The 19,731-nt window shown below is 37.7% G+C and overlaps 1 protein-coding gene across 1 annotated transcript in view; it reads left to right on the top strand.

Annotated features, from left to right (window-relative positions):
* COL12A1 (collagen type XII alpha 1 chain) overlaps positions 1 to 19,731 on the top strand; it is a 237,203-nt gene that overhangs the window by 180,211 nt on the left and 37,261 nt on the right. Inside the window, exons 47-52 of the mRNA XM_082249431.1 lie at positions 1,200 to 1,238; positions 1,319 to 1,457; positions 3,810 to 3,952; positions 5,811 to 5,920; positions 12,859 to 13,008; positions 14,362 to 14,439. Of these exons, the coding sequence (XP_082105557.1) occupies positions 1,200 to 1,238; positions 1,319 to 1,457; positions 3,810 to 3,952; positions 5,811 to 5,920; positions 12,859 to 13,008; positions 14,362 to 14,439 (659 nt within the window). The remainder of the gene's footprint in view (positions 1 to 1,199; positions 1,239 to 1,318; positions 1,458 to 3,809; positions 3,953 to 5,810; positions 5,921 to 12,858; positions 13,009 to 14,361; positions 14,440 to 19,731) is intronic.

Here is a 19,731-nt window from a genome sequence, read left to right as displayed (position 1 = left end):
AAATAGTGGGACTTCTACAAGTCATCTATATCCAAGTGACCCATTATATAAATCATACTAAGCCCTCTTTGTTTATTGATTTTTTTTGATGCTATCACATCAGTGGGAGTGCAATGCCAATGTGTAGCCGACAGGTACTGTATCTTGTTTATCTTAAACTAAATCCAAAGCCAATTTGTTCAGTTATTGGCAGAGTATGGTATGGTTATAAACATAGGGGCTTTTGTTTGCCACTGGGGATATTTCCCTGTACACACAACAGGAAGTGAGAGGACATCTCCCTAAAGTTAGAGAAGCCCAGTTAGACAGTTGTTACCAGAACAAGTATCTTCTTTGGACAACTTTCTGTATGTTCCTGTTCATCTGGAATGAAAAGAAAAGGGGCCAACGAAGTCCTGTCTGGTTAACTTGAGCTTGCATGTTGGTAATATATTAAAAGACACCTATAATAGTTTGCTAATGCTAAAACAGGCAACAATACATTCTAGAATCCAACTTACGCATAGACATTAGATCATTTGTTATTATGTAATAATCATATTTTATTCCAGTAAATAACTTTCTACTGTTAGCCAAGAAACTGCTGTAAATATTTTCAAATAATTTGACAATGCCAGTGAGGAAGTTTGTTTGCTTTAGTTGAGCTAAATTTCAAATTACATTTCTATCACTTTGAATTAGGCTGCTTATTTCAGGAACAAAGAGAAAACCACAAAAAAAAATTTGAACCAATAGTTCAGTTACTGGATAGAATCGTTCTGACCTTTCTTTCAAGTAGTTGCCAAAGGAATTCTAGTAAGCAGGCATCCAATTGAAAGTGGAGCTTCTACTATTTCTAGGAATTTCTCACATGCCAAAAAAACTTTTATCAGCCCAGACTTCAAGATCCTAATGAATGACATAATATGAAATTAATGGCAATAACAAGAACACTATGTGCTTCTTTGTAATCTTAGCTTCCATTTACATTGTGAATGACTGTGGCTTTCTTATAAAAGGGAAGCATAGCACTCACAGGTACATCATGTCATCCATGTCGTATCTTCTGGCTGTGAGAAAGCTGAATTAAGATACTAATCCCTTTGTATGTGTTAATATTGCATTACAAAAACTTGTTCCAAACTAATCACTGTATGATGTATTGTTTTCTGTAAAAAGATGACATCACTTTTTATGCTTGATCTTTTTTTTTTTTTTAGCTTGCCCACTTATTTACCTTGATGGATACACATCACCAGGTAAGAGCTGTCACATCCTTATTGAGAAGTGTGATTCATGAATTTTGCACTATATAGTTATACTTATGGTTATTTTTTAGGCTTTAGGATGTTGGAAGCCTACAATCTCACAGAGAAGACATTTGCATCAGTCCAAGGTGTCTCTTTACAACCTGGTTCATTTAACAGCTTCCCAGCATATAACCTCCACAAAGATGCTTTCCTCTCTATACCTACCTCGTAAGTTATGTTGGATATATTAAGCATATCTACCTTTAGGGGTTGCAATCTAAAGTTTACAAAAAGTGGTTCCCTGATCTGGACTTATTTGTTAAATTATCATCTAACGCTATTGGTTAAACAAGAGGGGTGCTCTTCTTGATGTGACTCACAAGTTACTGCACACAGAATTTTAAAACCATTGTCCATTTTGTCTAATATAGAAGCAAGTTTCAGTTATGATATTTTCATGGCAATGTGCATGCCACATATGTTGTCATAGTATGCCTGGGGACAACACAGTCCACTGGAGAATGAACATTTTACTACAGCTTACCATTCCTTAGAACAAGGGTCTTCAAACTATGGCCCTCCAGCTGTTCAGGAACTACAATTCCCATCATGCCTAGTCATGTCTGTGATTGTCAGAGTTTTACAATGCCTCATGGGATGTGTAGTTGCGCAAGAGCTGGAGGGTCGTAGTTTGAGGATCCCTGCCTTAGAATATAGTGACTGCATTGGTTTTCATCTCACAGCTTACCGAAAATACAGAAATACCTGTTGATATTGCCAGATATCTAGTGTCCATGTCACTTCCTGTGATCTGAACTAAAAGCTCAACCAATTTTTTCTGCCTTCCAAGCAATTTTCTATAAATGAGAGAACATCTCCTATGTAATGGAAATGGGGAAAGGAGTAGAAGTTGACAATCAAAATCAGGAGAGCAGCCTAGGGTGACAAAGCTGCTTCTCCATAGATACAATGATGTGAGTGAGCAGTGAAGTGTGTAACATGCAGGATCACCAGGTGAAATAAAAGGGAAAAAAATGTAAAAGAAAACAAATGCAGGCCCACATCTAAGGACTGATACACTGAAAGATAATTCATATTTGTTTTTGGGTTTAAATATGCTTTAATCCCTACATTGGTCTGCCTGTGATTGCTCACCTCTTGCAGTTTGCAGTCCGATCTCTCTCCTCTCTCTCTGACAGCTTCTTCCTGCTGTCAGAAAAAATGCTGTGCTTCCATATATTATATATCCATATATCTGCTTGCAGATATTCAGTACTGCAGTAAATGCAGCCCATTGCAATGGCTAAATGAAAAAAAAAAGTGATTCTGCTCCTACGACCCCATGACCACTGCAGTAAAAACTTTACAGAAACTCTAGTCCTTCCTCACCAAAATGAAAACAAATTGATTTTGGTACATTTGTTCAATAATGTCCATCAGCATGACATTGCATTAAACGAGCTAGCATGTACACCAACATTAATAAGTATCACCCAGTATCTGAATATTATTCCATAAGATGAGAGGTCTGCTTTCCAATGGTTTTTCAAACTAGCTGTCAGTCAGTCAGTCTGTTTATATTATTTATTATATTGGAACTTACCTTTTCATGTGATTGCCATATTACTGTACCTTTTTAAGCTGTTTTTCTTTTCATTTTCATCTGGTGATCTAGCCAGTAAGTGTGTTGTTTTTTTAGAAGCACAAGCTCCCCAGAATGTATCCGTTTACATGGAAGAGACAGACCACTTAACACTGGCAAGGGTGATTCAAATGACCAGCTTTCATTTATTCATGTAAAACCTTTATCCCAACAGGAAATAAACTGTTGTTGTAACTGATTATAAAGCGTGAGCTGAAGTTTGCTATTATATTTAAATCTACTGGTACATTTAATACTCCCCTCAGCCCAGACTGACAATGCTGCTGTCTGCTGTGCTTCCTGAGTCCATTCCTCCAGAACTGTGTCTCACACAAACCGATGTCGCCACCACATCTAATGATTAGTAGGCTGCAATATATTACATTTTTAGTTTAGCGGTTAATATCACTAGAAACAAACTGTATGGAACATCTTACTAAACCTTTGAATGTTATATTTTGAACATGCGTCCAACCCCTAAAAATGTTGGTTTATTTAGCACTGCACTATGCGGTTACCAATAACAACTAACCAAATTCCACCTTTCGCTGATACTGTCTCACACCTGTGGACTGGAATCTATTTGGTTGTTATGGGTTTTTGCACCTTGCACAGTATTATTTCTCTCTGTGCTGCTTCAGTAAACCTCTGCTTAAAATATTCAATAAAAGAAAAATGGTGGCTCAATAAGGTTTTTTTTTATAACCTTTATTCTGAGAGATGTTTGCTTTGTATTTGTGAGTTTACATCGTTGTTTAAAAATGTTTAACCTGTAGCTTTTTTCTAATGTAAATTTTATTTCAAAATGCAGCTGGTCCCAAACTGAAACTGAATTGTTAATATTAAATAATTTGAAGAAATGCTGTTAAAATACCTTTCAAAGTATCAGCTCAGTAATTATAAAGACATTATGTAATGCATTTTTTATTTCTCTACAGAGAACTGCATCCAGAGGGTCTGCCACATTCTTACACAATCATCTTATTGTTCCGCCTGCTCCCCGAGACACCCAATGAACCATTTTCTATATGGCAGGTTACAGACAAGGGTTATAAGCCTCAAACTGGAGTGACCCTGGATGGTAAGCCTCTCTACTTTTATGAAAGCTATTATTATTCTTGCATTGTATTTCTAGTTGATCAGAATAGCATAACAGTTGTTTTCTTAAGTTACAAAGTTAAAAAATAAAAAAAAAACTGCTGAATATTGTTAAAATGTTACCACACCTGTGCTATTTTTTTAAAATGTATTACTACTTTTCACATGAATGCACTGTATATATGCATTGAAGCTCATTTCTATTTATTCTGAAAGGTCACCCATACACATAAACAGTCTAAACAAGCACATACAACTCTGAACCTTGGTGTACACCACTTACAACCTATTTTTCTTTTTAATTAGATTTTATTTTCAGCTTTTGAGGTGCCCGTAGGCACAGAGCAAACACAAAACGACCATTACAGTTACACAGGGAGTGATAATTGCAGAAGCATTACAATATAACAGCACTGTGAAAAAACAGGGTATTAACAGATGTCAGGTGACTGACTCATAGAGAGCAGGCATTGACAGTAAATGTGATTGACATGTAGAATGGTAGCAAAATACTTGGGGTTGGGGCATCCAAATCAGTTTTATAATGTTTATTCTGCCAATAACTGATTGTGAAAGCTTACACCATGTATGGCTCTTCAATAAAAATGCATGAGGATGAGAAGTAAATATTTTCTAATCTAATCTTTTTCTTCTAGTTTCTAATCAAATCTTTTGAAGAATTTTAAGATGTGAAAGGGAAAGAAAGGGATGGGTTTATTCTAAGTCTGACCCTTGGTTTAGCCAAGAAAAGTTGACCCCACTGAAGAAATACTGGGCCAAATCCAAACTTAGGGAGAGTTACCCATAAGTATGCCCACTCAAACCACTCAAAACTCTCAAAATCCTTTGAAATGCCTAATGCCAGAAGGGCTCTTTTGGCAGCATAATAAGTGGGGACTTGAATATTGAGGAAAACACACTAAATATTATGCACCGACAATTTTAGAGGCAAAAACTGGTTTGATCTGGGTGCCTAATGTACTGATCACATTAAGATCACAAAGGTTTTAGGGCTAAAAGGGAATTAGGGAAAGACATAACGGCAGTTTTGAGTTCTTCAAGAATCAAAGAGGGATCTAGAGCTAGCCACATCTCTTCTGAAAGCTGTGACAAATGAGTCAGAAGATAGTTGTGGAGTTGGAAAAACTTAAATTTTGCAGAGGAGGAATATAGTGTTTGATAAAAGCCAGTGAATGCCGGGGGAATAGAATTAGTGTCTGTCTGCAAGGTACCAGGAAAATCTCTCATTGCACTGATTTACGTTTTTGGGGTCTGAATACTAGCTCCAAAAGTTTGCTTGCCTACTCACCCTCTGCACAGAACACTCGTTTCTGAAAAGAGTTGTTTTTTTTGGGGCTTTGTTAAGTATGAACACTTACAACCTTACACTCTTCTTCTACCTTTTTGCCTGAGTTTATCATTTACTCCCTTATAATAAAAACATACATTTTTTGGTTTGTAGTGCCTAATGGATCCCTCCAGTAGAATTTATTGTAAACCTGTACTGAGGAAATACAGATCTCTCAATGAATTACTCTCCTCCTAAAAATACTAGGTTTTTGGCTGTAATAGTCATGAGTCATTTCCCTAAAACAAGCATGCAGATTTTGAGCTCTGACATGGGATTTGCATGCTTGTGCTTGGCCAGTGAAGAGAAAAGTATTGAGACTAGGGATAGCCAGGCTGCTATTTTCTGAAAGAGACCAGCAATGACAACTCCACACTCCTCTCAATATTTATTCCCTGTAAAGATCTTTCCTTTAACTGTAATATATTTACTTTAAAGAATTATTATGGTGCATTTCTTTAAGTCATAATCTTACTTCTTTTTTTTTTTCTAGTACCAAAGAAAGCTCTTACTTTCTTCAACAAAGGAGCATCGGGAGAGATTCAGAGTGTAACCTTTGAGGGTGATGAAATCAAGAAACTCTTCTATGGAAGCTTCCACAAGGTATTTAATTTACATAAGATATGTATTAAAGTGGTTAATGAAAATTAAAATGAAATCAATGAACCAGATTACCAAATTGCTTTTCTCTTTAGTGACAAATAGACCCCTGTTGGAGATATGTCACCAAAGAGAGGTATCTTTTGCAGTTTGAAACTGGTACCACTTCTCTTCTGTTCAAATATAATGGTACTCCGTGAGCACCCCTGTATCTGAATGGATGGTGTTTTCCCCACTGAGAGATGTAACAGTAGATGCGGAAAGGCCTTTTGTCTAAAAGAGAACATTTTATTTTTCTATAGAGAAAGGTCTAAAACAGGGTAAAAACTGAATTTTTAATCAGTCACCAAACCATTTTCTATTATTTAAAATGCACATATTACTTCATAACTTACTTCAAAGTTTTCTGGAATTAGTTTAATTTCCCATATTTGTTTGTTTTCTCCCTTGTGTGTACTTTAAAAGACCCTATGAAGAATTTGTAATAAATTATCCAGTAAGCATAATAACAGCTGTGTTACTATCTGTGGTGGTCCAAACTTCTTCCTTGTTTAGCAGGAGTTTGGCTGTAATCTATTGAGATTTCATAATCTATTCTGATGTCTGACCTTCTTGCAAGTGTGTTGTTTAGAGCAGTTCAATAACCTTGCTGTCAAAATATAAAATCTTATATTTTGCTATTGTAAAACTTTCTGGCTATTCTTGACCCGTAACTGCTGGAAGCAGTAACAATTAAACTATGAGGACTAGCTAAACACTCTCCTAAAGTTGAAAGGACAATCTTAAATCTGCTTACCTACATTCCATAATGTTGGAGAAAGATCAAACAGAACTGTAATAGTAGTGGTAATAAGAATTTTTTATCCTGTGGAAGACAGATAAATTGGAAAGATCACTAGTTAATCAGAGGGATTTGGAAAGAATGAGTGATTTGTATTATACACTGTGTAAAATATGCAGGGTACATTATAACAAAATGACACACGTTTCCTTTAGATAATAAATCTCATGGAACTAACAATATCTTAGAAGTTAGAAAAAGTAATCCCTGGATAAACATAGCTGTCTTTTTGTCAGAGTTTTATTGTAAAAGATACTGGCTTACAAACACATAATACCATGTGCTCATTAGGACCCCAAAGGATCTCCTAATGCTTCTTCTCTAATACTATAGTACAGGCCTTGCTGGCCCACAGATAATAAGAATATAGTATTCCCTACACGTCATAACTGGACATTTTTTAATAAAAAAAAAAAAAGTATCTATGAAAAATGCTCCTCTTAAAATTCAGCCTGCTAATACACACATGTGGTAAGAGCTAATACATACATGTGTATCAAGTATATACATATACAGTATATACTGTGGTATTGAGAATATGACAGGTGCTTTTCCAATGAGTTGCACCAGGCAAAACTGTATTTAAGAGCATGGCAGACCACTTTTATGACATAAAAAAGAAAGTTCCCATACACATCAGATGTCCAGTTCTTCCACATCAATACCGAGCCACCTGGCTCTCTTGTTGGCAGCACAGCTGCCCTTCCTATCAGCCCTCTTTGACTGTTTTGCCCAGCTCTACTTGTTTACCTGGCTCTCTTATACTTTGGTGGGAGCTCCCTGCTGCAGGGCCCAATCCTGGCCTCTGGATAGGGGACCTCCTAACACCCCGATTGGAGTCAACCTGACTCCTGGAATGAGACCTACTGGTTGCTGGCTGAGGCACCTCTGACCCCTGGGTAAGGCCTCCTGTCTCTTGGCTGCTAGCTGGGGCTCCTCTGGCCCCTGGGTGGGACTTTCTGTCTCCCACACTTGGCGCTGCCTCCAAACTGGGAGCTCTGAGCTATCCTCAGGCTTAAGTATATAATGACCCTGTACACATGTGTACTCAGATGAGCTAATGGGAGACAGAAGGGTGAAGCCGCTCAGGTGTATGTCTCAGACCTGGTGCAGGTCAGATCCGTCGTCCAGAGGCATAGGAAATTCAAAATGTGAGACCGCACTCAGGTTGTAGTTTTGTTGAAATCAAAAAGTTTTCTTTTATTCCTCAAATAAAATGGACAGACAGTGTACAGGCAGACGTGTCAGGTTGACGCGTTTCACGACATTGCTAGTCCCTTACTCATAACCATTACTCATAACCATGGTTATGAGTAAGCGACTAGCAATGTCGTGAAACGCGTCAACCTGACACGTCTGCCTGTACACTGTCTGTCCATTTTATTTGAGGAATAAAAGAAAACTTTTTGATTTCAACAAAACTGCAACCTGAGTGCGGTCTCACATTTTGAATTTCCTGTACTCAGATGAGCTGCAGGCACCAGGTAAAATCCAGACACAGGATTGAAAGTTCTGATACAGAACTACAGACTCCGGATAAAACCAAAAACCATGGCTCTCTCAGAAGTAATAGTCCGGAACCTGGCATTGACCCTTAATACAAAGCCTGTGTCATATGCTCTATATTCACAGTGGCAGGGTCCATCACAATACATCACATTTTTTAAAGGGAGGATGGGGTCAGTGAAGTCATGCTTGAAATGATATATATGACTGTGCTTAATGAAGCATGTATTATTAATTTTGGTTAATTTTAATTTACAGTTCTGTTCTTTCTGTTTAAACCTATATATATATATATATATATATATATATATATATATATATATATATATTCTCAGTGAAAGGGATCCTCAACTTTTTTATGATGGTCCCAGATGTATTAATGTGTGTTTTTCTGGGACCTTGACTGTTGTTGTAAAAGCCATATGCAGTGATCTAAAGCCTACACAAATAGTTTCTGGGACTGCAGTTGGGAACAAGTCCAGAAGTTTTGTATGTCTGTTCTGGAGAAGTGTTAACAAATAGCAAAAGTAAACCCTCCAACATATTTTTTTTCATGCGCTAGAGATAAAGTTGCAGCTGTAAAATGGTGTTTGCTTCTGTTGACCTTTCTTTACTTTTTCACTGAACAGCTCCTCTTGTTGGTTCTGTAAATAAGGAATTTTGACGTTATGACACAGTGCATATCCCTCTAATTGTTTTCATATCAATTTTTAGTCTTCCAGAGAAAGATAATGAGTTTAAACTTGGCCAGCAGGAAGCATTTTGGCATAAGTAGTGGATTTTTACTGCTTTCTGCTTTTTAGCTGCTAAACTTGGGATGTCACTTGCTGCTGGGAAAGGTTTGGCTTTACTCTAATACTGACATGTGAGTTTCTTTAAAAGGCAAACAGACTTGATTGTTAAAGTTCTCTGGAAGCCAAGGATTTCACTTAAAGTCTGTCTTGTGGTAGTAGTAGTCAGCTGCTTCATAGGAACATTCACATTTTCCTTCTCTTCTCTTCTGTGGACTTTTATGTGGTTTGCATGAATAAACAGTAGTTATTGTCACGTTTTAAGTTTTTTTCCCCATTAATTTAGGTGTCTGTAACTCAAGTTGTATAGTCTGTAGCCATGGTTTCTAAAGAAATTAGATATTCCAGTTTGGCTTCTCATCAGAATAGTTAAAAAAAAAGTTACATATTTTTTTACAGGATTTGATTCCCCCCTCACTGTTTTAACAACACATGAATTAAATATTCTTTATATGATTGTAAATATTATATGCACTTTGGATGCAAATACATGGGCAGCAAACATCAAACTTAAAGGAAAAGTCTAGCTAAAAGGTGTTTAGATTTTGGATAGAATAGGGAAGGCAAAGAGTCTCTGTCAGTTTAGACATTAATGGCTGTGTGTTGAGTAATTTTGAGGGACAGCAAATTTAAACTGTTATACAAGCTGTACACTCACTACTTTACATTGTAGCAAAGTGTCATCTCTCCAGTGTTGTCACATGAAAAAATATAATAAAATATTTACAAAAATGTGAGGGGTGTACTCACTTTGTGAGATACTGTATATAAGTGAGTGGGTAGGTTCCCAGAATTTTCTTCTGATACCTCATTACCTGTAGGTTCCCTTCAAGTTTAGTTTTTCTATGTTTATAAATTAGCTATTAAATTTTTATTGTTTTAGATAGGAATTTATAAAGATTTCCCTGTTTTTGCATCCTGGAGTTCAGCTTTAAACTCTGAATGCTGTTTACATAGGACCTGAAAACAGTAAATCCATCTGTGATCCTAAATTATAAGAAGTGAGTGAGAAAAAGCTAAATAACCAAGTCTATTTGAAGATATTCCTTATTTAAAGGCATCTTACAGCATCAGCTGTGGATATATCTATTGTCCCTGTGCTTAGATTTCAACACATACTGGCGGGTTGTAGCACTTATTTGTATAACTGTTGTCTTGTCTCGTCTTCTATGTTTTATGTCACTGCACTCCATTTTGATATATACACCCGCATGTCTATGTATTGACATACGTTTTTACTATATGGAAAATAAATACATGGAATCATTTATTTGCCTCTCTGCCTTTTTAAACGATCTAGCCATATAACCCTTTTTTTCCCCACACTCTGGTGGGATATTTTTTGCTTGCATTGGTTTGGTTAGGCTGATTCCCACCTATTTTTTGAAGGCATTGTAGGGAATGTATTGCAGTATTCAGGATCTCCATCCTTCTTTTCCATATCCCCACCCTCCCTCCATTTGATATATTTATCTCTTTGAAGATATGCCTGTGGTTTGTTGGGAAGGAAATCACATATGCTTTCCAACAGCAATACAGTATTTAGCGGGCCTCATTCTCTTTGTTTTTCTGAGATTGTCTAGACACTTCTAGTTTTTAAAATACATTTATTGATCTACTAAAACTGGAGAGTGCAAAATCTGGTACAGCTGTGCATGGTAGCCAATCAGCTTCTATCTTCAGCTTGTTCAATTAAGTTTTGACAAAAAAAATCCCCTGAAGATGATTGGTTTCTATGCTGAGCAGCACCATATTTTGCACTCTCCACTCACTTTTTTTAAATCAACCCCAAAGAACCCTGGGAAGTTGTCTCCATATAATTTTCTTTAAGATGGTCTTCTGCTATGATTAAGTCCCAAGTATTTGAGCTGAAAAAACTTATTTAGGATTTGAGATAATAGCAAGCATATTAAAAATGGAATAAAAAGGCTGGCATCTAGAAATGACAATAAAATCTAGCTAATAAATGGAATGTTAAACAATACTGAAAAAAAAACAGGCTTTCACTAAGACAGTTAATCCAATAATTGTTCAGTGTGCTGGAAGTAATTACAATTTGCATGTAACAATAAGCAGAAAAGGTCAGGAATCTTTTTGGCAAAAACATTATGTTAATGAGATTTTAATACATCTGCAATTAATTATACATACTGAAATCAGGCATATCCAAATCAATTAATGGCAAATAACATTTACTAGAAATGCTAAACAGCAGAGCATATTTATATATACGGTATACATATTGTCTAGAAGAAATGACCTGGACAGATAAAACTATTTAAGCACCACATCACAATTATACTAGGAACCAAAAAATGTCATAGGAAAAGAGAACTGCTTAAACAGACAAGAGGGCTTTAACGATGCTTCCATGAACAATATCAACGTCTACCCTAATTTCATAAAAAAAATAGTTTTAATACAAAAACTTATAAATAGTATAAAATGTCACTACTAAACCATATTGATAAAAAAAGACATATTTTAAGACCCTCTATACATGGATCCTCAATGCTCACCATATCTGGCTAGACACATTTCTCCTATTACACATTATAGATTTTTTATAATGTAAATATCGGTTCCAGTTGCGGGATGAGGATGACTCAGCTTGATATATTTCACAGACTACCTGCCTGCTTCTTCAATAAGCATAGGGGGCAAGTACAGTCTGATACCATCTACCAATGTCTAAGTAAAAGGTCAAATCCCCTGTACACAAACACAAGCTGTCACGGACATATCAGGTAGTTATTTCAATAGATCCAAGGCTAGTAGTACATAGAAGTCACCAGATGAGCTCTCGCACTCAAAAATTCCTACACTCCAATGCCAAAATCAAATGCAAGGAAAGTGATGAATATATCACTCACAATATGAAAATGTTACGTATTGAAACAAGTCCAAGAACAATATTGCTCCAGTAACATATGGACATGCTATCAATCATCAATATTGTCAAAGATATGCAATACACTAGATGAGTATAGAAGCCTAACCCAGGTTAAGAATAGTCAGTAAACAAAACATTCAGTGCCTTGCCTTGAAAGGAACTTCTCCAAACCAGGGGGAAAAAAATCCTTTCAAGGCACCGAAAAATGAGAATTACAGTCAATGAACAATAAAATTTCAAGTATCCTTTTACAAATTTGCTAAACCACATTTATAGTGTATGTCTGTATTTACACAGTAAAATCCTGTTGTAATATCAGAAGAGTTTTGTATGGAATGGCCATGACTGCCAGCTGTTAATGCATTACTGAATTAGTAGCATGCAGTTACAAAGGGTCACCTTCCAACATGACTGATATCAAAGCTCATTTTTAGTAACTAAATACAGAATATGTGACTTAACACGTTTTGTAATTTATACTTTGGATACTTTGAAAGTTAATGTCTGGTTTTCAATTTGCACTTATGTTTCAGGGCATCCTGGTTGACAACTGAGCAAGCAGTATATCAAACTGTATTCCATGTATGTTATATATGTGATGATTTTACATATTTGTGTGGCACTAATGCTCTTGAATTAATTGTGCGTCTAACATTTCTGAAAAAATGCTCAGGTTTCCACACAATCTAAAAAAAAGTGTGAATGTCCTATTTTATGTCAAATAGCAGTATGTTTTTTTTGTTTTGTTTCCCGCATTAAGGGGGCTTAATTTCAGTGTATCTGTAGTTCAAATGATACAAGCTGCAGTTAAGAGATTGAGGCATGTTAAGACTGACTTTTGGCAAATACCTGGCAGGTTAAGATTGAGTAGCATGTACTTACCATGTACTTGTGATATTATAATTTATAGGTTCATCTTGTGGTATCTACAAAGTATGTGAGAATTTATGTTGACTGCCAAGAAGTAGCGGAGAAACCAATCAAAGAACCTGGCAATATTACAACAGATGGATATGAAGTGCTTGGAAAACTGACAAAGGGGGACAAAAAATCTGCTCCGGTAACCTTTTTTAATTTCTCGAGCTGAAAAGTAATTTCATTGACAAATCACTTTTCATAGAACCAGCTTTACTTTATATTCTGAAATATGCCCAGACTGGCCATCTGGCAACTCTAGCGATGATCAGAAGGGCTGTTTTGATTGAGCTTTACTTCAGGCTGCAGAATTTAGGTTAGCACAATACAACATGTCAGCATAGCCTATATAAATATTGCACATAGTTTAAAAACATTACTGACTTAAAGAAATATTGGATGGTGTTTTTTTTTTTTTTTTTATACATCAAGGCTGCATTTTTCCCAGTTTGACACTGATTAGCACAATAAAATGAATTTCTGTTTATTTGTGCAGGCCCTGGTTTTGTTCCATTGCAATTTTCACCACTTCACCTTAAAATAGTTGGGTGGAACAATCTGGTGCTGAAGTCTTTCAATTCATACATTTGTATATTTGGAAGTGTTTTTTTTCACTTTCATTGTAAAATGGCAAGTTAAAGTTATACTAATTTTGAGGCTGTTGTCACATGGCAATTATTGAGGACTTTTTTTTCTGCTGTGGGCTAACTAGGGAGAAAGACTGCTCTCTAAGTAGGTCTTGACAGAAACTGTGTACACAAGTTGCCAACTTTGCCATACCTTCTGTCTTCTGGTGGGGCTTAGCCATTCACCCATTTTGAATAAACATATTACCTGCCATTAGCCCAGCTACACATAAGGCTCAACATCAGGGAAAGTTATATTTTGCTTTAGTTTTGAATAGTATATGTATAGGGTTAGAACCAGTGTCAGTTTCTTTATAACTGTCTTCGCTCCCATTGGAGAGATTTCCCTTGAATTCATATCCTGATTAAAGGGTATCACAGAGACAAGAGGCAAAATCTCTCCAATGGGAGCACATAATAATACAGAAACGCTTCTTAAATGAGTAAAAGCTATTTTGAGTTTTCTTTGTTGTCTATTAATATCCATTTAAGTCTGCTGCATATTTTCACTTCTTAATTTTCAAAATTATTCTCTTTTTCTAACAAAATGCAACACACATTTACTTTCATATTTTTCTAAAAACATACAAGCAGTTATTTTCATTTGCTGACACTGTGTTCTGATTTTAGTGACTTTTATTTTTTTTGTATGTGCGGCATCAAAAAAAAAGAACTTAGCATAACAATTGAGAGACATGCCAAACAAGTAGAACTTAAATGAATTTACAAGATGACATCATACTTTCTAATTGCCTACAGATGTTCATGTGTCATCTGTTCAAATGTGGATGCTAAGCAAATGTCCTGGAATGTCTGATCAAAAAATACACAAATGACATGACAAATAAACAAGCTTTCTGTCTTGTTTCCAGTTCCTGCTCCAGATGTTTGACATTGTGTGTACTGTAACCTGGACAAGTAGAGATAGATGCTGTGATATCCCTTCAATGGTAAGTATTCAAGATAAAGCATACTAAAAGAATCAAGTGATTACAGCAGTAATTTTTATTGTATACTTGCTTCTGAAAAAAAAACGTAAAACATTTTTAACCACTTGACCCCCGGAAGATTTACCCCTTTCCTGACCAGGCCATTTTTTTTGCGATACAGGTCTGCATTATTTTAACTGACAATTGCGTGGTCGTGCGACACTGTACCCATATAAAATGTATGTCATTTTTTACCCCCACAAATAGAGCTTTCTTTTGGGGGTATTTTTTTTTAACTAGTATTGGTGGTAATCAGCGACTTATAGCGGGAGTGGGATATTGCGGAAGACAATCGGACAATAACTGGCACTTTGCGGGAACCAGTGACACTAATGCAATGATCAGTGCTAAAAATATGCACTGTCACTATATAAATGACACTGGTTGGGAAGGGGTTAAACAGCCAGGGAGATTAAAGGGTTAAATGTGTGCCTAACAAGGGTTTTGTGTACTGTGTATTGCTGCTTTCACTAAGAATAGAGATGGATTCTAGTCCCTGCTTTGCAGGAACACAGAATCCATCCCTTCTCCCAGTGGTGGAATTACCAGGGTTGCAGGAGCCGCACTTGCGACTGGGCCCTGGTGTTCCACCACTGTGCGGGGTCCCCAAGCAGTGTTGCGAACTGTTCAGTTTAAAGAAATAGCCTGATTCGGACAGGAGGCTGGGACTGGTGGCTGCAGCTAAACCGAGTGTCTATATGACACTCGCACAGCCCATTGAGCACACTCGCCCCTCCCCTCACAGACGGGAGATGGGAGAGGAGAGAGGAAAACAAGCTGCTCCTCCTCCTGCCTCTGTTCCTCCTGTGTCTGTACGAATGCTTGGACTGCCCACACTCCTATCCCGACATGCAGCTGTATCTGACAGGAGATGTTTGTTCAGGAAACATGAATGATGCCACTGTCTGAGCCTGAGATAACAGCTTTAGCCCTCGGGTAAGTGAACACTGAGCTGTGCAGTATACTGTGATTGCTGAACTGTCCCTATCTTCCTCCCTTGTCTCTCCTACCCCTCCTAACCTCTCTGTTCTTCCAAGAACTTCACAAACTTCACTTCAAGTAGACACTTAGACACTGGTTCACATATATACGATGACAGACATTGCATGTGATTTAGGGCGCACTGCTCTGCAAATCACATGCAATGTCTGTGCAATGCAAATTCAGCCATACAGATTGTATCTGCATCAGATTCAGGCACAACTCGCACAGGAGCCTTTATTGGGTCCGCACCAGAATCGAATCGCATCGGTGTTCACACCTATGCGATCCGATTCATGTCTGAACTGACAGTTCGCACTGCGATATGCAAACTGATCTGGGGGGTGTCATTAACTTTTTATTGACACCCCCAGCGATTCGCATATGACAGTGTGAACTGCCTGCAAGTTGAATGCAATACGGGGAACCCGCAGTGGATTCACAGGGTTCCCATATCGCATATGTGTGAACCGGGACTAAGGCAGCCCATACATTGATTTTTTTTTCATTCAGGCTGGGTTCACACTGATGCTGTGTACTGCATCGCATGTCATCTGCCTGTGATTCTGACGCATTGCAGGAACCAGACACAAATTGTTGCAGTTCCCTCACCGCATCAGTGTGAACCAGGCCTCAACAAAAAAATATCCAATTCCCCCATCTACACATTCAAGGTGGATGGGGGAATCCTCCCACTGAGACAGTGACAGAACTACCAGGGTTAGACTTGCAACCAAGTCCTAATATTCCGCCACCAGGGGAGTTTCCAGCCTCCTCTTGCTGTCCTACCCCTGCTATTGACAACCCAAATCTGGTGTCTCTGTCTCCTTGGCAGCACATTAGGACCCAGTACTGGTTACATTATGGGGCTGATGGGTGCATACACAAGGGGGAGGAGGGGCAGCACTACTGATTGTTCTGTGACACTGTATAGCCTTCTCTGTTTATATGGTGATCTGGATGTGATCTGGGGGATACTCCCAATCAGATCTAATAATAAATAGGATAGTAGTTTTATTGATGAGAGCCCCCACCTTACTGGTATGGAACCCACACGGTTGCTGAGCATATGGCTGATATATGTGTGATTGTACTTTTGATTCTATTAAATACTGTTTTATTCCATCCAATGGGGAGCATTGCCCAAATCGCATCCCAATCGGCAAATCAAGAGAGAAGGCTTTGCAGTGTCATCATTGTTAGGCGACTGGTGGAGAGCTCAGCTGTCTACAACCAGTAGTGTCAGCCCTCCCGCACATTTGTCCACCAGCCCCATAATGTAACCAGCACTGGATCCTAATGCATTGCCATGAAGACAGAGTCGCTGGACCGACCCTGTCAATAGCAGGTGCAGGACAGCAAGAGGAAATTGGGAACCCCCACTGTGGGGGAACACCAGGGCCTGGTTGCAAATGCAAGCTTTGAAACCCTGGTAGTTCAACCACTACATTGGACCCTTATATGGAGTTGCCTGGTGTTCTGGTGACATATCTCTTGCTTTCCACCACCATGGGGGGGCCCAAGATAGCAGGAAGGGGGCCCACTGCTGAACACAAGAAAGAGTATGGCTGCGGAACAGTAATAAAGGGCCCCTGGATCAGTGGGAAGTGCCCCAGGCACGAAGTGAAGGGCCCCGGGACCAATGGGTGGGGGGTCAGGTGGGCCCTCTTTGTTTTTTTGCACCGGGGCCCTGAAGGTGATAGTTATGCCTCTGCCTTCCCCCCTGGCAGAACTGAGATCTGCCTTGTTTACAAAGGCAGATCTCAGTTCTGTGTATATTACTGACAATCAGTGGGTGCCCAGCACCCACAGATCCGCTTCTACTGTGAATATATGCACAGCAGAAATGGCCTGCCAGCGTGCATGCACACTACTTGCAGACAAAAGTGCAGAATCAGATATATATATATATATATATATATATACATATATATATATATATATATATATCAGATATATATATATATATATATATATATATATATATATATGTGATTCTGCACAGGACAGCCACCCTGTAGCAGTAAAACTGCAATGGGGTGGACGGCAAGTTGTTAGATAAATCCATTTTGCCATATCTTGTTTCATCTAACAGCTGTTTAATATTGCTAACCCAAAAACTCTGCAGTTTTCTGTTCCATAACTCTACCATATACAGATACCAGGGACTAGGGACTCTAGGGACATCAGCTTTCTTTTTTCTAGCTTTGGACAGAGTGGAGAGGGATTGAACGCATGTCAGTTTTTTTTTACTGTCTGTGCCCCCATTAAGGAAATGTACCCTCTCTATTTGTTGTTTATCATTATCATTGAAAGTGAACGTAAAAGAAAATCCCAAATTTAGAAAAGTAATTGAGGGGAAATCTTCCTATGGAGACACTAGTTCTGGTGACCTGGGGGGCCCCCAAAGAAATTCACTTAAATTGCAAGGATTTCCCCTTTTTTCTGTTTGGCTATGGGACAGGAAGTGAAGGTGTAAATCCTTGCAATGGGACACAAATGGCAAAACTAAAAATCTGACAGGGGTTATTACTCTCCCTTGCTTTATCCAAATAATAAAAAAAAAAAAATGTGCCTATAGTTCTACTTTCACAACTATTGACGGACTAAATTTTGGTCTGCTAAATAACCATTTGCATGCTGTCATAGTTGTGTGCATATCCGCAATGTTGCATGTGGATAGTAAATAATGTAAGACTACTCTTTGTTTGCTCTGCCTGGTTTAAGAATACATTAATGCGGCTATCAATAATCATAATATTCTTTAGCAAATCAAACCCATAGGCTTGCGCCTTTCATTTATTTTACTATTTATAACATCTGTACGAGGCTTAAGCATAGTTTTAAAGAGATTAGATTATATCCAGTCATTTTGGTGAAACTCTGTTGAGTTGCTGGATTGTGTAATGCGCCTCATAAATCACTGCAGAGTTTCGCAAGGTAAGAGTATCATATTGTGACATTTGAAAAAACATGATTAGTTGCCAACTCATCAAACCTTTCTGGTAAAGATATTAAAGCCACATATTCTAATAAATCATTGGCTGATGTTTACCATATTTTTTTATCATCTTACTGATTACACAAGTACTTTCCTACTTAGCAAATAAAAAGATTGAAAGTGGTAGCCAGTCTGAATGTAATTAATTAAAAACCTTGCCCAGTACAAAAGCCTTTCAGATATCATATGTCTCTAGAAAGCTGTGAAGATATACAAAGAGGCAATGCAAAAGCAAATACATTGTTGGCAGTTTGCATATAATAGAATAATATACTTTGGGGAAGTAGCCTTGCTTGAAACCATATGTGGCATTCCCTTCGTCATCTGTTACTCAAGTTTCAGCCAAATCTAAACAAAGTTGGCGTATTTGGTCAGCACAGATTCTCATCTCCACTTATGTAATAATCTCTTGTATCATGACCTAAATTATTTCTTAAAAATTAATGTGCATACATTAGATAAGTAACTTTTAAGGATGGACATTTCCACTGAGAGCCTCATGGGTTGCCAGTGTGTGGCTGTATCTGACTACAATTACTTGGATATGTTTGAATCTGCAGTTTCCTGATGTCAGGATTTGTACAGCCTTTCAATTTTCTTTGGTGAAGATAGAATGCACATGTAAATCTATGCCATACATTCAGAGCACCTAAACATCTTTGCATTCCAAAAAAGTACTTTTATTCAAGTTTCTTGTTTTTTTTTTTTTTTAGTATAGATCTTTGTTTGTCCCAAGCATGTTTAAAGGACATGTTTCAAGATATAAAATGATAACAAAGAGGGAAGAAGGGAAGTGTACTACTCTCAGTGTAGTAATAATAAAAGGCAAGGTATAAAAATGTAGGACATGCACTCACATGAAGATTGTGTAACACAGGAATTTCTCAAGATGTCCAGCAGGCGGAGTCCTTCTGATGGTACTCAATAGAGATGTATAGAGAGTGGTTAGGGAGCTGCTCCTGGTGGATGGTCTCATCAGTAGATGTAAAAATAAAGTGATAAAAAACAGAAACCAACGGGAGAGTGGGCTGTTTAGAGTGTAGTATTATTTATTAAATAAAACGATAAATTAAAAAAAAATGCACTCACATGTAGTAAGTAAAGCAAAAGTCAATATGCCAACAACTTCTAGTAGGTGGCATTATATCATGGGTCCCAATTGATAATCAGTCCTGGATGGTCATAGGTGGATAAGTATGCAAAGAAATACTATAGTTTCTCAGAGGATTACATTGAAGCGCCAATCGCCCCTTGTTCTTTTACCGCTCAAG

Source organism: Pelophylax lessonae (genome assembly GCF_965119305.1).
Source record: "Pelophylax lessonae genome assembly, chromosome: 3".
Lineage (NCBI taxonomy): Eukaryota > Metazoa > Chordata > Amphibia > Anura > Ranidae > Pelophylax > Pelophylax lessonae.
The sequence above is the reverse complement of the archived record's forward strand: the minus strand, read 5'-3'. Positions and strand labels throughout refer to the sequence as shown.